At 39.9% G+C, this 19565-nt stretch overlaps 2 protein-coding genes across 3 annotated transcripts in view; one reads left to right on the top strand and one right to left on the bottom strand.

Annotated features, from left to right (window-relative positions):
- Positions 1-4019: 4019 nt before the first annotated feature.
- On the bottom strand, positions 4020-5708 carry LOC105357376 (uncharacterized). 2 transcript variants are annotated; one of them, XM_078941543.1, is made up of 4 exons: positions 5472-5708; positions 4721-4812; positions 4497-4593; positions 4020-4336 (listed from the first exon to the last, which is right to left on the bottom strand). In XM_078941543.1, exons 1-4 carry the CDS (start codon positions 5629-5631, stop codon positions 4233-4235), a joined length of 453 nt encoding a protein of 150 aa, XP_078797669.1. In that variant the 5' UTR covers positions 5632-5708; the 3' UTR covers positions 4020-4232. The 2 variants fall into 2 exon arrangements, 1 of the variants encoding a protein (XP_078797669.1); XR_013653470.1 differs by having other exon boundaries at positions 4026-4336; positions 4721-4864; positions 5472-5614.
- Positions 5709-8022: 2314 nt separating this feature from the next.
- The window catches only part of kdm7aa (lysine (K)-specific demethylase 7Aa), a 28039-nt gene continuing 16496 nt past the window's right edge, over positions 8023-19565 (top strand). The window contains exons 1-2 of the mRNA XM_004083091.5: positions 8023-8241; positions 19276-19361. Of these exons, the coding sequence (XP_004083139.1) occupies positions 8144-8241; positions 19276-19361 (184 nt within the window). The 5' untranslated portion in view covers positions 8023-8143. The remainder of the gene's footprint in view (positions 8242-19275; positions 19362-19565) is intronic.

Here is a 19565-nt window from a genome sequence, read left to right as displayed (position 1 = left end):
ATGTAATGTGTAACAGTCGAGATTAAATTTAGCTGGTTTCTAAGTTTAAATCTGAATAAATTTTAACAAAGCTGTAATAAACTTTACCCATCTGCACATTTAGATTGTTATCCATGTATAAACCATAGAAATTATAGCAAAATTTTACATTTGATTTTAGATTTCACATTTGACACAATAATTGTTATATCATAATAACATATCAGAAAAATAAAATGATATTTGCATTCTCATTTGATTCGATTTTTTTGTTTGTTAATTTCAAGCATTAGAAATATTAGAAAAACACAAAAAAATACAAGACACATATATCAAACATATTTCTGATGTCAAGTCATGTAGACTTAAAAGCAAAATAAACAAAGATAAAAGAAGATGATGCCATCTTCTTGACAGTTTAGATAATCATCATGAATACACTTGTTTGCCTTACAGTAGCACAAAGCAAACAAGTCACATTCAATTCATAACATATAATGAATATCAAATAAAGTCAAATAGATCTTGATCTTTTGTTTGGAAGGGAATAGGAAGAAGGAAATTTATATACTCCCACCCCTGCTGCATTTCTTTCTTTATTAGCTACACCTGGCTAGTAGCAGGTTGGACCCCGTTTTGCCTTCAGAACATCCTTAATCCTTGGTGGCATAGATTCAACAAGGTACTGGAAACATTCCTCTGAGAGTTTGGTTCATATTGACATGACAGCATCACACAGTTGGTGCAGATTTGTCGGCTGCACATCCATGATTCCAATCTTTCATTCCACCACATCCCAAAGCTTCTCCATTGAGTTGAGATATGGTGGCTGTGGAGGCCATTTGAGGACAGTGAACTCATTTTCATGTTCAAGAAACCAGTCTGAGATGATTCCAGCTTTATGACATCGTGCCTTATCCTGCTGGAAGTAGCCATCAGAAGATGGTACACTGTGGTCATACATGCAGGGATGGACATGGTCAGAAACAATAGTCATGTAGGCTGTGGCGTTGTAACCATGTTCAATTTGTACTGAGGGGCCCAAAGTGTCCCCCACATCATAACACCATCACCACCAACCTGAACTGTTGATACTAGGGGTGTGTATTTGCAAGAGTGTGGTGATACGATGTCTGTGATATGATGTGCATTGCGATACATCTCAAAGCACCACAATCCACGTTTTTTTATACGGCATTGGCAGCAACGTGACACAGAGTTTCGGTTTGGTACTCGTCCCAAGAAAAATCAAAATTTTACATGTCTCGTAACATTAAAAACTGCGAGGGATGACTGAACATTTAGCATTCTACACAAGCTGATTCTTGCGGGATCTTGCTGTGTGCGGTGTAGAGCTGATCAAAGAGGCTCAGTCTGCGGTGCTGCCAAATAACTGTCGCGGGTGTAAAATTAGAGTCAGAATACTCATAACTAATTAAATACATATCATCTGGACAGGATTTTAAATCGATACAAGTATCGTCAAATGAAATATCGCGACATTGGCAGGAGTGGCATCAGGTGTGGTCCTCTGCTGCTGTAGCCCATCTGCCTCAGGATGTGACGTGTTGTGCGTTCAGAGACGCTCCTCAGCAGACCTCGGTTGTAACCAGTGGTTCTTTGAGTTCCTGTTGTCTTTCTATCAGCTGGAACCAGTCTGGCTTTAACAAGACATTTCCACTCACATTTTCTCTTTTTCTGACCATTCTCTGTAAACCCTAGAGATGGTTGTGGGTGCAAATCCCCGTTGATCGGCTGTTTCTGAAATACTCAGACCAGCCCGTCTGGCACCAACAACCATGCTGCGTTCAAAGTCACTTCAATCACCTTTCTTCTGCAATCTGATGCTCGCTTTGAACTGCAGCAGATCATCTTGCCTAAATGCACTGAGTTGCTGGCATGTGATTGGCTAATTAGGCATTTGCGTTAACGAGCAGTTTGACAGGTGTGCCAAATAATGTGCTACTTACTTATATAGATTTTCATTGTTTTAATATAGATGATAAACAGTAAAAGCAAAAATATGATCTAAAAATACCGAAAATGATGGTTATTTGAACCATAATTGTTAGACATATCTTAAAGGTCTAATTTCCAGAACCGAATTAGTGGTGCAACTGTTGATGAAACATGTCTCCAAAAACATTTACACTTTGTGAATCATCCACCTCCACCCTTTTCTTTCTGTTTTTCTTTTCTTTCTTTTTTTGAAAATATTGCCACTTATCTGTCTTTTTTGTGACAACTGTCAAGGCTGCCAATTACACCTTGTTTTTCAGAGCAGCTGTCCGCGGCCTTCTATCAGCTGTCACACTAACTCATCCTGAGAGGCACTAACCTTCCCTCACAAGTGATAATTAACTTCCAGTAGGAGTGTTTATAGGGTGCTACGGGTTCGTGCAGCAGACGTGAAGTTGCACGGCTCACACCGGGCTGACAGGAGGAACGAGCAGAAGTGATAATGATCCACCACATCAATAGTGCTGCCGATGTGGTTTATCGCTCCCAAGAATAGAAGAGATGTTTAGTTCCTGCAGCAGATTGAAATTGCATCTCGGAAGAAAAGAGGGGGGGAAAAAAGGTGAACTTTTTGAAGCACGTGTGCAGAAAACACTCAGGAGTTTCTGCAGGCATCAAAGCTGCTTGCTTATGCAGAGCAGCACAGATGGGTGTGTGGGGGATGGGTGCTGTCAGCGCACAGATCAAGCTTTGGGTCGGTGGTCCCATTGCTATAGACCTTTTTCACACTTCCGCATTTTTCGACCGGAAATACGTCAATGACGTGTAAAACAACTTCCTGTTAGCATAGCGGCACATATGAAGAATGGCAGAGTCGAAGAGTTGCAGTCTCTGTTGTGTTCCAGGCTGTTCGTCTTCCAACCAAAAACAGCCCGGCCTCTCATTTCATTATTTTCCTGTGGATCCAAACCTGAAACCCAAATGGATACAGACGATCCGAAGAGACGAAGGGCATAGTTTTAATGTAAACACAGGTAGCACCGTCTGCTGCCGGGATTTCGCTCCGGATTGTGGTGCGGCTGCGTCGTTCGTCGCCTGAAGAGTGGTGTCGTCCCGAGTATTTTCCCTTGGAAAAACTTTACTGCTCCTTGGAGAAGGGAGTCAGTATAGAACCTCAAACGTCAGTCTATGCAGCTGTGCTGTGAAGCTAGCGACACGGTGGCTAAGCTAAGGCAGTAAAGATGGATCTACGTGACACACCCACCTGCAGGTAAGATTGTTCATAATGTGTTTGGTTAACGTTAGTCAACTATGTGTACCGTTATTGGATAAATGCATTTCTACCTGAACAAATGAATGTTTATAATAAAAGCTGTTCACGCTCTCCCCATTTTAATTACATGTATTTAATTAATTTTGGGTATTTTGTCATTAACAAAAATAAATGAAACGTATTTGTAATTAAATACTTAACATACTTTTCAAAACATGATTACTGTGTTGTGTTAAAAGGTAGAATAAATATATTAAGACTGATTTTTAATTTCTTTATCTTCACAGGTGCTCTGGATGAGACTTTGGATTACATCCATGACTTAGAAGCCAAGTTCCTTTGCTGCAGCCAGGAGAAGATGTCATGACGGACAAAGAGTTCCTCATTCAAGACCTCCTTACTGACAATGGATCTAAGCTCATCACTCCACCTTTTCAGCTCCATCAGCAACGAGGAAACAGAACGAATCCAAGCCATTACCCACCTCAGAATTATGGTGGAAATAGTGATCAGTAGGATAAAGTCCTTTCACATCAGGGACTCTCCCGTGCCGCTCACACTGATGGGCAGTGTGAATCAGATCTGGCTTAAATGCCGTGTTTTGGCAAATTGTCAAGGACTTTTTTGTGTTGAAGAGTGAATTAATGTTTGGTATGTAAATAATGTATAATGTGCAAATAGTATGGAAAAATTTAGTGTTTCCACATATTCTTAAAATCTAATTAAATACAATTGTTATATTCGTAATATTTTTCTGTTGAAATGTGACTTTGACTTCACAAAAAAATTAGATGAACAAATAAAACAATTCTGGTCAAAATTGTGCCTCATTTAATTTTTTGGTATGCGTAACAACAACTGATTAATCACAACACAAATAACATCAAAGATTTACAATAAAAAAGAACATTACAGATCATCAACAGTAAGGCAGAAGGCTGAACTGATTGTTAAAGACAAGATAAGTGTAATTTAAGGTATGCATTCATGCATTTGCTATAATATCTATCCAAGTTCTCTTTCATTCCATCTCAGAAACCCCATCCAACACAGCCATGAGAGGTTGGGGCTGCACCTGGCATAATCTGCTTCCAGATGCCATCATATATGGATCTGGCTGTGGTCCTACACAACAGAAACACAACACACAAAAGTTAGACATAAGTGCATAACTACATTTAAATTTAATTCATTATATCTGCTGTAACCATAATTTGGTTAGTCATAACATCAAGAAAAAAACTTAACTTGCTCTCACAAAGCAACAAAAAGTTAAATTATTCACCTGTATATGCCTTGTACAGCGTGGACCTCAGACCGTCCCTGCCAACTGTTTTGGGCTTTTGCACCACCAGCTCACTAACCGGTTCAGGATGGATTCCCTTATAAATAAAAGGCAAAAAGCAATTAGTCTGTAGTCACTACTGGGGGTGTTTTTATAATAATTTATAGTTGTTATGGATACACATCCATTCTTAAATCATAATGATAATTTGATCACAAACCCACCTGTGCTCTTGGTCTGTGCCATCTTTGCAAGCCACTGGTGCAGGCCAGGGGGGGGGAGCAGCCTGCAGACCCAGCTGTGAATAATGTGCGCTCTGGAACAGGATGGCAACTATGTGATTGCAGAATCCTTTAGCAGCCGCACAACTGCAGGAGAAAGCTTTCAGGTTGGCACTTTCTGCATCCAGTGATATCTAACCACAATAAATTAAATAGGTTACAATTAAGACATACTTATGTTGCTACATCAATGTAACCACGAAACTATAACTTTCAGTAGGGTGACCAGATTTGAGTTAGTAAAAAAGAGGAGTGAAGTGAGTTTGTGAGATATTTCATCGAGAGTAATTGGTGTTCAGAGCTGCATACATAAAGCAAATATGATTGCATTTCATCTATGTTCAATGTTATTTTATTATATAAGTATCAAAAAAGAGGACATGTCCAGGAAAAGAGGACGTCTGGTCACCCTAGTTTCAGAAAAATAATACTAATAGTAAGTGAAGAAAGTGCCGCAACTGCAGCAAAAATAAATGAACACGCATACGGGCAACTTAACATTTCTTATTTACAGCTTCACCAAATTTTTGGGTGTTATGTTAATCTCATGCCTTTTCACTTAAACATACACACAACATATTCACTGCGATGTGTTATACCTTATATTACAAATAACACCAGGATTTACAATTGACGTAAACAAACACACAGAGTTACCGGTGATGCGGCTATGGCTAAGCTAGCTGAAGCTTACCTTGGTAATGGTGGATAAACTCTTCGTGGACGAAATTATATCCCTTGTCCAATTTGTTTCCTTTAGTGGACGAATGCATCTTCACACTATTCATCACATCGGCGCTGATGACCTTCGGAACACAACTCAGACTCTTCGAAAACACTCTAGGCTCTGCCATTCTCCGCCAGCGAAGCACAAACCGGAACTAAGTTTACACGTTGCTGACGTGTTTCCGGTTTTTGCGAAAAAGGTCTATTCACCACACAGGCACGTAGGACATGTCACACATTCTCCGCCGAGACGGAGCAGGGCTGCAGATTGATTTTAATGCATGGATTTGGTCTGGTTTTTAAAAAAAGTGCACCAAAGATAAATATTTTTCTATTTAATTCAGATTCATGCATAAGGAAAAAAGAGGATTTTTTTTTAATATAAATGTAAAATATTAATTGCTCAAAAAAACAAAAGCAAATCTTGTATTTTATTTTTTAGCAGTGTGATATGGTCAAATTATTACAATAATATTTATAATTATATTTTTATATCCTCAGGACTAATGTTGTATTCTGTTTGTGTCATATTTTTGGTGCAAATTTGCAAAAGAAATTGTCCAACTCTCGTTGTATTCGGGCCGTTTTTCTGTGACTTTTTCTTGTATTTAAGGGCAATGTTCAATTTTCTATATAAAATGTTGGGTTTTGCGGTTCACTGCTCGACTCTTTTGGCTCAGACGCATAAGAGTTTCGGGTGTCCCATCATCATTGTACATTTTCTCCTCTGCATTGGACCCATTCCCCTGAGGGAGCAGTGAGCTGCAGTCAAAGCCGTGCTCAGGAACCATTTGGTCATTTGAAACCCCTCAATCCAACCGATCACCCGCTCCGAACATCTTTTGATCTATTGAAAAAACGTTCCCAGTGGCCTTTGAATTATGATTATGCTGTTTTTAGGCAAAATGTAAAAAAGAACCTGAGTCGTTTTATTGTACGTATTTTCTGCAGAGCAGTAGTAGTTCATTAAAATTCCCCTCTGAGTTGTAGGCGGGACTATTGGCACAGAGCGACCCCGTCCCCCCTTCCCCTCCCCATTGCTGAGAGCTCTCCGTTTACACACTCTCCTGTTAGCTCACATCCTAACATTACCGGTGCAACAACAATAGCTATCCAGCCATTATAGGTTTGAGCCAAATACCAGCTCAAGCTTGGAAAACCAAGACTAAGGTGGATCTCGTCGTCTACAAATGGATGCATAGAAACAGAGCAGAGCACGGAGCTTATTTATGTTCTATGTCACAAATATGCTCTTTACAAATGGCATTCGCAACCATTTGAATAAAGAAATATGCCATTTTTTAACTTAATTGTCTGTATCACATGTCCTCCAGCATCAGAAAAAGGCCACAAGAACATGTTAGAAATACCAAACACATGATCTTTATTGGACTAGGTCTTTAATGCTGAGTGTCACAGAGGGAGGCCTTGAGCCCCATGTTTGGAGTGTTTGTTTGGTGTGTTCGAACCATCAACCGCGCACATTCAGGGCAGACATTATTCCTATGGGCCACTGAGCTCCCAGGAAAAGACCCAAAAATTGTCAATCAGGATGCACATTCTGTATATGGGTCACATATATAGAAAAAAAATAACAGTATTTTCTATACGTTTATTGTTATTTATTTCAAAAATGAAATACAATTCATATTTATTATAAAAATAAATTAATGCAAAGCAGTATGAATTTTTTCTAAAGGGGTCAAATAAGACTCTATAGCTCCTACTAGGTTTTGATCAGTAAGAATCCTACTTTTACCTGGCTCTTTCACTGCTAAAGGTTGCAGACCCGTGGTTTAGAGACTCTGAGAAAGATGTTAAGGTCCTATTTGGGAGTGACTAGGATAGATGGGATCAGGAATGAAGACCCCAGAGGGACGGATCACAGTAGATGTTTTGGAGATAAATGCAGGGAAGCAGAGTGAGATGGTTTGGACACATTAAGAGGAGGGACAGTGATGATGTTGGTCCAAGGATGCTGAGGTGAGAGAAAGTCCAAAGAGGTTCAAGGATGTAGTCAAGGAGGGTGGCTGGTGTGACCAAAAATGTGTCAAATAAGAAGCAAAATTGTATTCATAGCATAACCTTAGTCACTAAAAATTAACACTTTAACATACAACATGTAATATACAGTTAGTAAATTGAACAAAAATTGTCATAAATAAGTTTTGCTGACAAACAAACATAAATTGATTTGTATATTTTGTAAAATTTGTATTGAAGTGCTTGAAACCTGTTAATAATAGTCTTTACTATTTACTATTGTTTGATTTTGAAAAGTATGTCATCCATACATATTGATTAATACCCTTGCTAAATTCAGTTTTAGAAAGTCTAAATCTGTAATTTAAATATCTGAAAATTGATTGTTACCTTATATAACTAACAGGCTGAAGTTCGGTGAAAATGTCCTAAACCGTGCTGTTATGTAATTCCTTCATTGGAAAAAGAAAGTTGGCAGAGCAGACGAGCGTGCACAACCAGAAGGAAATGACCGATTTGGAAAATGACGTCAGAGGTGGGATTGACTGTCGTAGAATGGCGGATCTCGTGAGCTCTCGGCTCCCCCTCGGGTATTTCCGGACGCCGGATTAAATCCCCGCCCGCCTCATTCCTGCGTTGTTTGGGGACAGTAGGAAGATGGCGGCGGCCCCGCTGTACTGTGTCTGCCGGCAGCCCTACGATGTGAGCCGGTTTATGATCGAATGCGACATCTGTAAAGACTGGTTTCACGGCAGGTAAGTGGGTTAGAATGTATTTAACGCATCCGGTTTGCATAAACCGACAAACACGAGCTGTTTAATGAAGAAAGGCGACGATTTTCTCAGCGTTTCTGACTGGTAGCTAAGTTAGCCTGTTGAGAGCTAGCGGTGGGCGACGGGGGTTTTAAACCGTCTATTGACACGACTTAACGGGCGAAAGTAGGACTCGTCTCTCGTCAGATTTGCGGCGGATTTAAGAAGTTGCTATACGAATCAGCTAACAAGCCACCAGACCACGCATTTGACAGTTTAAAATCGTTTAAAACTAGTTTGCGTTATTGTTTTTAAACACCAATATGTAGCTAATAATAACATGATCATGCGGACCCAAGAGGGATCCAGCGGTGTCAGTCATTTCCAAAGATCAAAAGCTTATCGTGACAGTCACCGCTTGCCCTTTATAACAGTGTTTTAAAAGATTACTTGAAAAATTCCTCACTGTGATCAAATGGATTAACAACCAGATAATATTTTTTGTTTTGGTCTCAAGATTTAAGGAGGAACCAGCTTTAGCTTATTATGTTTTGGTCGCATCAACTTTGCATCTTAATCGCCGTTTTTCATTTTGTTGTTTAAATAAATAAATTATTTGAAATAAATAGAATGGTTTATTTTTTCTTTTTCAACTATCCTGATGTTTTTAGGAAGATAAATTGGAACATTTTATAGCCTGTCTTTTGATTGACACATTGGGAAATTTAAATCCCTCTTTAAAGCAGTGGAGGCACATGGCAGGGGCCCCCTAGTGGCTGACAGGAGGATTGAAAGTTCCAGGGATCTTCATGTCCTCAGATTTCTTGGTCCTCCTTTTGTCCTATATAAGGTTTTTTTGTGCGTGTGTGTACTTCCTGTCCCCCTTTGACAAACCCCTCTTGGGAGGGTTTATTTAGGAACGCCTTTGTTGTGGTGTATGTGGGGTTACTGATGAAATATTAGCATACAATTTTTCTGTGAAATGTAAGTCTGAGGTGTTAAAAATGTTGTATACCGATCAAGCTTCTTCTGCTGCTGGAACGGTGGAGAATACAATTGAAGAATAGGAATGTTGTGTATGTTGGAGACTAGGTTATTTGTACTGAATGTATTTCAGGATCAGGTTAAACCTGTTTTAGGATTTGTACTAGGATACAAACCAATCCAAATGTTCTTAGTTTTATCTTCTTTATTGTGGAGATTACCAACCCATGTCATGGTTGTGTTCAGTATCATTCCTTTTAGACGAAACCCTTGTATCTTTGTGGCCTCCAGGCCTGACCCTGCCTTGTGTGGGTGCATCTTCAAAGTGACTGTTTATGAAAACAATAATCTGTTTTTGCTCGTGTCGAGATGACGAAAGCTTTTGCGTAACCACATTAAGTGTTCTGCCAAAAAACTTGGCAGTCAGATTTGTGGCGTGTTGGAGCCAGAAAAGACTAGCTACGTGTCATGTGCCAGCAAGAAAAGGAACAAATGTTGGAGCTTCCCCCATTGATGACTAATAAGCGAAAACACACAAAGCGGACCTCCAAAAACCGTCTGATTTCCAGCATCTTTCCCACGACGCTGGCCAGGAGTAAAGGAATATTCTCTGGCTGTGAAAATATTGAAAGACAGACGTGAAATGAAAAGGATAGCCGCCTCCTGATGCTTGGCTGTCAGTGGAGTTTTTGTCCCTCCGTTTCTGGAGAGAGCCCTGTTGTTCGTCACCTGTATCTTTTGGTGTCGCTACTCAAGATAGCAGCGGGGCATCTGGGGGCCCGAAAGATGTTTATTTGGTTGTAAAGAGAAAGAAAAGGGTGAACACAGAGACCAAAAAAAGTTGTTTTTAAAGAATACCTTTCAATTTTTAATTTTACTGACTTAGTTTATCTCTCTGTGTTTTGAGACGTGCTGTCACATTTTATAGAACTGCTTTGTGGGAATGAAGAAAGTTGTAAAATTAACTATTAGACTTTGGTAATTGCTGGCTTAAACTCCATTTTTTTTCGTACCCACTTGTAAAACATGCCTCTGTAAATTGATGACTAGATTATTTCTGGATGCCAGATTACATCTGATGTGGTGCAAATCCCCCGTTGATCAGGTCAAATCTTTGTAACCGCGACGTTAGGCGCTCGACCCCGCCGAGGCACAGACGATGGGGGTGACGACAGCCGAGCGACGCTCGATGGGATGGAGGGAGTGATTGATGGGAGGTGCAGCGAGCCAAGTTCAATGCATGATCCGTCAATGTCAGACAGAGTGTGAGCACACCAAAGAGAGACAGATAGCCCTTACAGAGAGTTTTTTAGTGTTTACATTAAGTGGATAGATGGATGAGCAGCAGGAGTTCCCTTTAGTCGTTTTGTTTTTAGTCGTAAACCGTAGTTTTCTGTGTTGGAGATGTTTCAGATCGATGACGTCTGCTAAGTTAATTGTCTTACATAAAGGGCAGTCCTTGTCAGGAACTGTGTTTACGCTCATTAGCTAAGTTGCCTCTTGGGGGCAAAGAAAAGGGATTCATTTTAGATGGATCAATGTTGATTGGAACGGTACTGTTGCTCGCCAGTCTGAATTATAATGATACCTTGGTTTTATATGGTTTAAAAGACTTAACAGATTAAAATGGTATTTCTCATGATGGAGGACACATTTAAAGAAATTTGAGATAAAATTGCATTTTTTTTAGTATTTCTTTATTTAAATTATTGTGAATCGGGGGCAGATGAAAAAACGGCGTTTGACAAAGGTTGTAGCAGTGACGTAGAATCTACTATGGCTAGCCACAAGCTCCCTGCTCTGCTTGATTCTGATGCATCTACTTGTTGACAAAAAGATTCATGCACGGCTTTTTCTTCCTCGCCCAAGAATCTGTTATGTACGGCTGGATAACTCCAATATTGCTCAACGTTTTTGTTGCCCCAATAATGTTAGGTTGGGGTTGTGAGGGACTGAAAGCAAGGCTAATTTCTAATGAACTTCTGCCGCTCAGCAGAAACTGTCCTAGAAAAACAACACAGGTTTTTGATTTTGGCTAAAAACTGCATCATCATAGATAAGACGATTTACAATAGATCAAAAGATGATCGCAGTGGAACTTTAAAGCTGATTTAGAGATGTGACTCTGTTGGGTTACATCATATTGAATGAAATTTGACTTTTTGCAAAATAAATTCAACAATTTAGAACTGGTGACAAGTTAAATGGTCAGTTAGCAATAGGGTTGGGCGATGTCCCCTAATTTGGCCGTTGACGATGTTTGCTGTCAACCATCGGGATGGACGATGACATCGTCGGGGGGGGGGGGGGGGTATTTTTACATTTTTCTTTCTTATATAACTGCTATTCGTTATTTTGCTTTTTTCATTTTATTTCCCAACTAATGGTTAATCCGCGATGATCCAGTATAAACTGAGGGAAGTGACTTTAACAGAAAAAGTAAAAAGCAAAATAGAAAAGAAGTAGTCCGCTCCCGCACTTAACTAGCGAAGTGGACCGGCGGAGGGCGGATTTACAGCTTTATGTTTGATGGGAAGGGGGGGGGGCGTACATGAGCGGTATGTGTGGGAGATTTAAGACTGCGATCCGTCCCGCAGCTCTAGGGGTACAAGCTATCAAACTCAGAACCGGGTCTAAACGTGTGTCTGAGCACAGTTCGGATCGTCAGCAGACACACAGCGGTTTGAGCTTCAAAGCAGAAATGTCGCTCAGTCCTTAGAAAACATTCAATCAATCACGTGGATTTGTGTTTCCAGTCGTGTCCCGACTAAATAAAGGCTGATGTTATTCACAGGATGCAGCGCCACCCAAAGCTAATGTTGTTAGCCCGTGTTAGCATACTGCTAATCCTGGCTACGTTCAGAAAAAGCACTGACCACACGGATTAAAATTCAAATGATGAGCGAACAGGTGTTTCATAATAACCGTAACATTATTAAAAGCACGTTTAGAAGATCGTCTCGTATTTTACCGAGCTGACATGTCAATGTATATAGCTGCTCGCCGCTGTTATCGTTTTGTATTGAATTGTTACCTTCAATAAAGTTTGGAAAAAAAGCCGCTCGGCGGAAGTTGTATCCTCTTCCGGTTTTCAAACTGCGCATGTGCGAATACTGCGCGTGTGCGAATGATTTATTCCGACCGAAATTGTGACCTTAGTGAACGCTTTTATATTCTGAAAACATTTTTCTGGGCCCATGTACACGGTTGGATTCTAATCCGACCATTGATCCCATCAAGATATTTTGTACATGTAACCGCGGCTTATGGTGTCGACGCGCAACGTGGCGGGGGCGTGGCATCACGATGGTGGTCTCTCCATCGGGATGTCAGTCACCCATCACGATGGACGATGATATCGTCCATCGGCACAACCCTAGTTAGCAAGTTTCTATTTTATAATCACCAGTCAAAATACCCACCTCATAGTAGATGAACGATGAACCCAACGCTAAGTGATGTTCAGTTGAGTTTTTGGGGCGTTAAGAGAAGACGGCAGTGACTTGATTGATGACTTTGTGGGTTTTACAGGGGCACTTGGGGACAGGCATGTTGAAAACGTGTGAAAACAGTGCTGCAGCCTCAAGGCAGCTCAAGCCGCACCAGAAACAATTAAGTTGTGAAGCTCCCTGCAGCTTCCCTAACGTCCTATAAACAACAAAGTGATGCTCTTTTTGTAGTTCACCAGCTGACTGCAGAGAGGCCCTCTTGACTTCTTCACCGCTGCAGGGATTTTGTGTTACTTTTACGGCTTGCTAGGTAGAATGATTTAACCAGTGAAGCTGAAATGACAGATCCTTATCTGTCAGGAATTAGTGGCCCTTATTGCTGTCCACTGTTTATGTAAGCATTGGCTGAGACCATTAGGAAAAGGGCCTGGGGAGTCAGGTGTTCCTCTTGGCGAGATAAAGATAGGCCAGGTGTGTTTAACTGCCCTCATCTCCTCCATCTCTATCTCTTCCACCCATCCATTAGGGATCTGCCAGTTCCCTAATGTGGGCGTGTCACAGCCCCATGCAGAGAGGTTATTTAGAGCTTAAAATAATGGTGACGCCCGCCTCCAGCCTTTGTGTTTCTGCACTGATCACTGAGGACAATGAACCCCTCACAGTGCATGGACTAATGAATAAGCCCTCTCAGTCACACAGGAAGGAGGCCCTTGATGAGAGGAAACAGAGGGAGAGGGGTTAATGATGGCAAGGGTTTATCCAAGTGCACACATCTCTTCTAACTCAGGAAGGGATGTTTGGTTTGGTAATCTGCTGCAGTGGCGGCAGACAGCAAAACGGTAGTTAGGGTTTTTTTTTTCTTTGAAAGTTTTTGGACCCTCTGCTCTCTTCTTTTCTCCGTTAATGCTCACTCATAAAAGTCCCACTCTGATGAAAACAGCATGTTTTTTTTTAAACATGATCTAGTAGCATTTTTATGATCATGGAGGACATATATGAAAGAAATTGAAGCTTCAAATTTCATTTTTGTGTATGACTTTTATTCAAATCTTTGTGAATCAGGAGCAGACAAAAAATGCCATTGAAAAAATACAACAGCATATTACTACTATAGATCAGAAGATGATTGGAGTGGAACATTCGGTGTTGCAGGACTTTATGCTGTATGAGAACTGGACTATGACCCCTTCCCCCTCGCATTCAAACAGGAAGTACCCACTGGCTCCAAGAAGCCATTCTTACCTTTTTTTTCTGTAGTGCTAGTTTATCAAGTCATAAACTGGCCAATCAGATGCCTCAATAACAGCATGTGCTCTCACATCGAATGCTTGAATCGTTTGATAGATTTTCCTGACCACGCTTTCAAGTGGTAATGGGGTAGACAAAAAAACAAGCTTACTCCTGATTGGCCCAATAAAGACACGTACTGATTTGAACCAAACTGCTTTCCGACGATTTCTGCCTCCAAGATGGTAACATCACGTAAAAGTGACCTTGGAATTAATCTTAGTCCAGTTCTTTTATACATTTATACCAAGACCATGCCAGTCTAGCAGTGATGCATTAAGTATTTAGGCTGAAACATTTTCTTTTACTCATCACTTCTCAAGTTTGGTCGTTCTTTTAGGCGTTTATCTTCTGATTACAGGCATTTGTGGCACAGTGCCCTCATTTTCAGCCGGCATTACATGAAGGAAAGTACCAAACAAGATTAAGATTAGAGGGTGACCTCCGGCTCCGGCACACTGCAGCAAACCTAGCAGCAGAAAGCTGTGACTCATGCGTTCCCCCGGTAAACAGGCACACGTTTGAACAAAGATTCCTGACACATGAGCTAGATCCTGTAAACTAGCCAGGCGCTGTGCTGCGCAGCTGTTGGTCATCCGCTGTCTCACGTGCAGAACCCCTTCCTCTGGCACTATTGGGGAAACCCAGCTTGAAATAGTTTAAGTTTAACTGTAGTTCCTAATAGCAGAGCATATACTCCATTAGTATCTTTATAAATCTACTAATGTGTTTATTTAGTCAGTCTCTCAGGATGATTGTGGCAACTGAATGCATTTTATTGCCCTTTCACCCAGCCTAAGTGGAAACCACGGTACTTGTGCAGTAAATGTTTGCTGTGCTGCCGACAGCAGACGTCTGCATGCGGTTTCTGAGCTGTCACTGATGCACGGATGGTGCATGAAGTGATTTGAGCCAGCATTCGCTCAAAGCCGACACTTCCTGGTGAGTTAATGGTACTTTGTTTACTTCCTTTACAGTTTCCTGCAATTCCTCATAGATCAAAGCTGATGAGAGGCCTGCAATATCCGTCTATTGCTGTCTTTTTTTATTTTTCAAAAAGATTAATTTGATCAAAAACCAGCTGTCCTTTTGCTGACTCTTAATATCTGCAGGAGGAGACAGAGAGGATGTTTTGAAAGAGGTGTTTCTTTGAACCTTCTGTTCCAATGTCTGTACTTATGCACCAGCTCATGATGTTTGGTTTTTCTTTAGGACTTGTGGTGAAATTTGTGGAGTCATCTCTGCATTTTGCTGACCTGTCCTTAACCCAACTCGCTGTGCAGGAATAGAGCTCTGGTGGTATGCAGTAGAGGAATGCCTGGGTTGCACAGCAGTCAGAAGTGTGTTTGCGTGCGTTGGGGTGTTGTTAATGTACATTTCGACATAACTGTGTTGATTGCGTTATGGATGTAGTGTTTTCATCTGGTTATAGTAGATTTAAAAGCTCTGGATTTACTCATGGGTAAAATGTCATGCATTGCATTAGTTTAAGGCAGGGGTGAGCAAACTGCGGCCCGGGGGCTGGATCCGGCCCGCCTCCATGTTTGGTCCGGCCCACAGAACGATAACAGAGACCCATGTTTTTTTTTGTTTTGTTTTTTTTATTCTGGCCACACGATCAATATGTGACATTTTCTTCCACCTTTCTGCAGTCTGTGCTCCAACCTGAAACCCTCTAAAATCTTTTTCTACGTCACAATTCATCTTTACCGGTTTAGCTCGTTCTTTTAGAGTGATTATGCTGCCTTTTTTAAACAGTGCACCCTGTTCTGTGTCCTGATTGGCTGGAGACCTTGTCAATCAATCTCCATCCTGTGTCTGTACAGAAACGCGGAGTTCCTCAGATCAGAAATCTGTGATTGATCAGATCTTTGTTTTCATTCTAAGATCCTGGACCTAATTTCTGTGAAGGTTTGAGAATTTAAACAAGAGAAAAGGGTGAAAATGTTCATGTCTGTGTGAGAAAAGTGTATTTAAGCAGTGAGGAGTTTTACTGCCATAAACGTCTGTAATCAGACTCCGTGGATTTCACCGATCACGGTTATTTTTAGAACGTAACTCCTGCAATAAACGAGGGAACTCTGTACTGGTGAAAAGGTAACACAGATATATGCGTAGCTGCAGCAGAAGACAAAGAAATGATTTTTTTTTCATTATAACTGGATGAGAAACAGACGTGCAGGACACAGCACAGCTGCTCAAACTGTGACACGTCAAAGTCTTTATTAGGATTATGGATAGGATCGATTATTGTTTTTTTTAAATGTATCAGTATATTTTTATTTTATTATATTTATTTATTTGGTCATTGTTTTATTTCATTTTAGGGCTTCACAATAAAAAAAATGACCGTAAAACTATTAACACAACTGAAACATAAATATTATGAACATGGCGAAAAGATTGGAAAATTATTAGCCCAACAAATTAAAGAAAATACAGCTTCAAGACTAATTACTGAAATACAAATAAATTCAGGGCAAACCACCACAGATTCAAAAGTAATTAACGATGTGTTTAAACGTTTTTACTCCAAACTTTACTCCTCAGAATCTAAAAAAGACCAAATCTTAATAGACAATTTCTTTGAAAATATTCATATGCCCACAATCAGCTTAGAAAGTAAAAAGTTGTTAGACGAACAAATTACAAAAGAAGAAATAAAATTTTCAATTCATAGCATGCAAAGATCTAAATGCCCAGGTCCTGATGGGTATAGCGCAGAGTATTATAAAATGTTTACGGATCAGCTTGCCCCACTGCTACTGCAGGTCTATAATGAAGCCTTATCAACAGGACATTTACCACCAACTTTATATGATGCTAATATCTCATTAATCCATAAAGTTGGCAAAGACCCGACCGAACCGGGATCTTACAGACCAATTAGCCTTTTAAATGTAGATAATAAAATACTTGCTAAAATACTAGCTAGACGTTTAGAAAGCATTCTTCCAACTGTTGTCTCTCCAGACCAAACGGGATTTATTAAGGATAGACAAATGTTTTTTAACATCAGGAGGTTGTTTAATATTATTTACACCCGTAACCCTAAAAATGAAGGGTTGGAGATGCTACTCTCATTGGATGCAGAAAAGGCGTTTGACAGGGTTGAATGGGATTTTCTCTTTTCAACCCTGTCTAGGTTTGGCTTTGGCTCTAATTATATCTCTATGATAAAGTTACTTTATGCCGATCCCAAGGCGTCAGTACAAACAAACAACATTTGTTCAAGTCCTTTTTCTCTCCAACGTTCAACAAGACAGGGCTGCCCTTTATCTCCCCTTTTATTTTCTTTGGTCATTGAACCCCTCGCCATATCCTTGCGTTCCTCTAGCATCTATAAGGGGATTATGAGAGAAAATACAGAGCATAGAGTGTCTTTATACACAGATGATCTGCTTTTGTACATTTCAGACCCTCTCACGTCAATACCTTCAATTATGACTATCCTTTCTAAATTTAGTGACATATCAGGATACAAGATTAATATTTCAAAGAGCATATTGTTTCCCATAAATTTCAGCAATACAAACTTGAATATACTGGCACCTTTTCCTTTTGTTGTTTCGAACAATTTCAGATACCTAGGCATTAACATAACAAAAGATATATCTGGACTTTTTAAACAAAATTTTCTGAATCTTTACCAACAAACAGACAAACAATTTAAGCGTCTAGGTAATCTACCCATCTCATTAGCTGGTCGTGTAAATATAGTTAGAATGAATGTATTGCCAAAATATTTATTCCTTTTCCAATGCATCCCTATTATAATTCATAAAGTTTTTAAAAAAAATTGATTCTCATCATTTATTTGGAATAAAAAAACACCCAGAATTAAAAAGTTTTTTTTGCAAAGACCAAAATTCTTGGGAGGATTAGGACTACCCAGCTTTAGTCTGTATTATTGGTCCTGTAATATTCGATGTATGTCCTTCTGGGACGGAAAAACCAGACCTGACTGGGAACGGTTGGAAAATCAAGCTTTCTTCCCAAATACAGTAAAGTCACTGCTATATTGTACATCAGATCTTTCTAAATTTAAATGCCAGAACCCAGTTGTATCGCAGTCCCTAAAAATTTGGTCCCATATAAGAAAACATTTTAAATGGAATTTTTGTTCAGTACAAATGCCATTGACCAATAATCAAACTTATAAATTACTATCACATGATACATTTAAACAATGGGGCTCTAAATTTTCATTGAAACAGCAAGAAAACCTTTTTTTTTTTAAACATGGCAACCATTTATTGACTATTTCAACAGTATATAGACAAGTCAACCCCCCATTTAAACACATAATAGTAAAATAGCAGGGTTTTTCTTTGTTTTGTTTTTTTTTGTTGTTTTGATATTGTACTGTCTGTATTGTTTGCTGAAGAAAAGAATAAAAAAAAAACGGATGGTGGAGCCGTCAAAAAAAAATAAAATAAAAATTTGCCCACCCCTGCTTTAAGGGCTGTTTTTGCAAAGTGCTTTATGTTTTTTTAGAGTAGAAAAGGAGGTTAGCCTGCAGATGTTAAGCTTGATCCAGTTTCTTTAAACCTTTAGCCCTGACTTCACTCACTGATATTTAGTTAAAACGTCCCCCAAAAATGCATTTTTTTTTTTTGCTTTTAAATTAGAAATGCCATTTAAACCTAGAAGTTAAACCAAAGTTCAACCTGGTTCAACTTTTAACACGCGTTCAATGGACGTGTATTTTGTATGTGGAGCCCATAAACAGTCATAGAACCTTGAGTAGCGATGCACAAATGTGAGAGTTTTGAATGCGGAAGCCCAAAATACACGTGTTTTGTAAACGCATGTTTACATAGACTTTTGATAGAAAGTGGTCACTTGAACACGCGTTCCAGAGGGCGACCAAACTTTGGGAGAAATCAGAAACATTATCACTGTCATAATAATCTCTGTCATCCGATGATGTCGCGGTCGCCGATGGGCTCAAAGCCCCCCCTCCACGCAAATTGTAAATTGAGAACTGAAAGCAAAGACGGAGAAAGCGAAAAAACAAAAATTTGAAAATACAAAGCAGCAATGTTTTCTTTTGATTTGATAAAAGCTTAAGGTTTTAAGTTTTTATTCAAGTATTCAGTATTATTTTTAATTTGCAAGTATTTTTTGATATTTCTTTTAAAGTTAACAACATGTACTTTCATGTTTAAAGCATTTTTTAAACTTTCACTTTTTTTCTTCTTCTAAATTTACAATCTTGTTTTTTCATCCACTTTAGGCTGATCCTAACCTAACCGTTAATTTGCCCCAAATGTCTGCGGCACAAATGTCTAAAGTGTTGTCCTCCTTCCTTCAGCTGTGTACAGGTAGAGGAGCACCATGCCGTGGACATCGATGTTTACCACTGTCCCAACTGTGATGTTAAACACGGACCCTCCCTGAGTGAGTACCGCTGTCATTAACCACAGGTTTCCTCCGTCGGTAATGTTCCCCCTGTTGCTTTAACTTGGAGCCTTGCTTTGTTTTTCATAGCCGCCTGTCATCTCCGTATGGAGGCTTGGGGGGGGGAGGGAGGCTGCTCTCTGCCATGTCAAGTTTTTTAAGAGGATTGTAGGGGGTGGGGGATAAACCAATGAGCCCTAAGGG

Source organism: Oryzias latipes, chromosome 23 (assembly GCF_053564925.1).
Source record: "Oryzias latipes strain Hd-rR chromosome 23, Olatipes_Hd-rR_3.1".
Classification (NCBI taxonomy): Eukaryota; Metazoa; Chordata; class Actinopteri; order Beloniformes; family Adrianichthyidae; genus Oryzias; species Oryzias latipes.
This window is presented reverse-complemented; position numbering and strand designations above follow the sequence as displayed.

Excerpts from the sequence above, each read along its gene's own strand:
- LOC105357376 (XM_078941543.1), bottom strand. The coding sequence starts at position 5,631 with ATGGCAGAGCCTAGAGTGTTTTCGAAGAGTCTGAGTTGTGTTCCGAAG. Across the intron at positions 4,594-4,720 it reads GGCACAGACCAAGAGCACAG|GGAATCCATCCTGAACCGGT; the intron begins GTGGGTTTGTGA and ends TTTATTTATAAG. Across the intron at positions 4,337-4,496 it reads GCTGTACAAGGCATATACAG|GACCACAGCCAGATCCATAT; the intron begins GTGAATAATTTA and ends TCTGTTGTGTAG.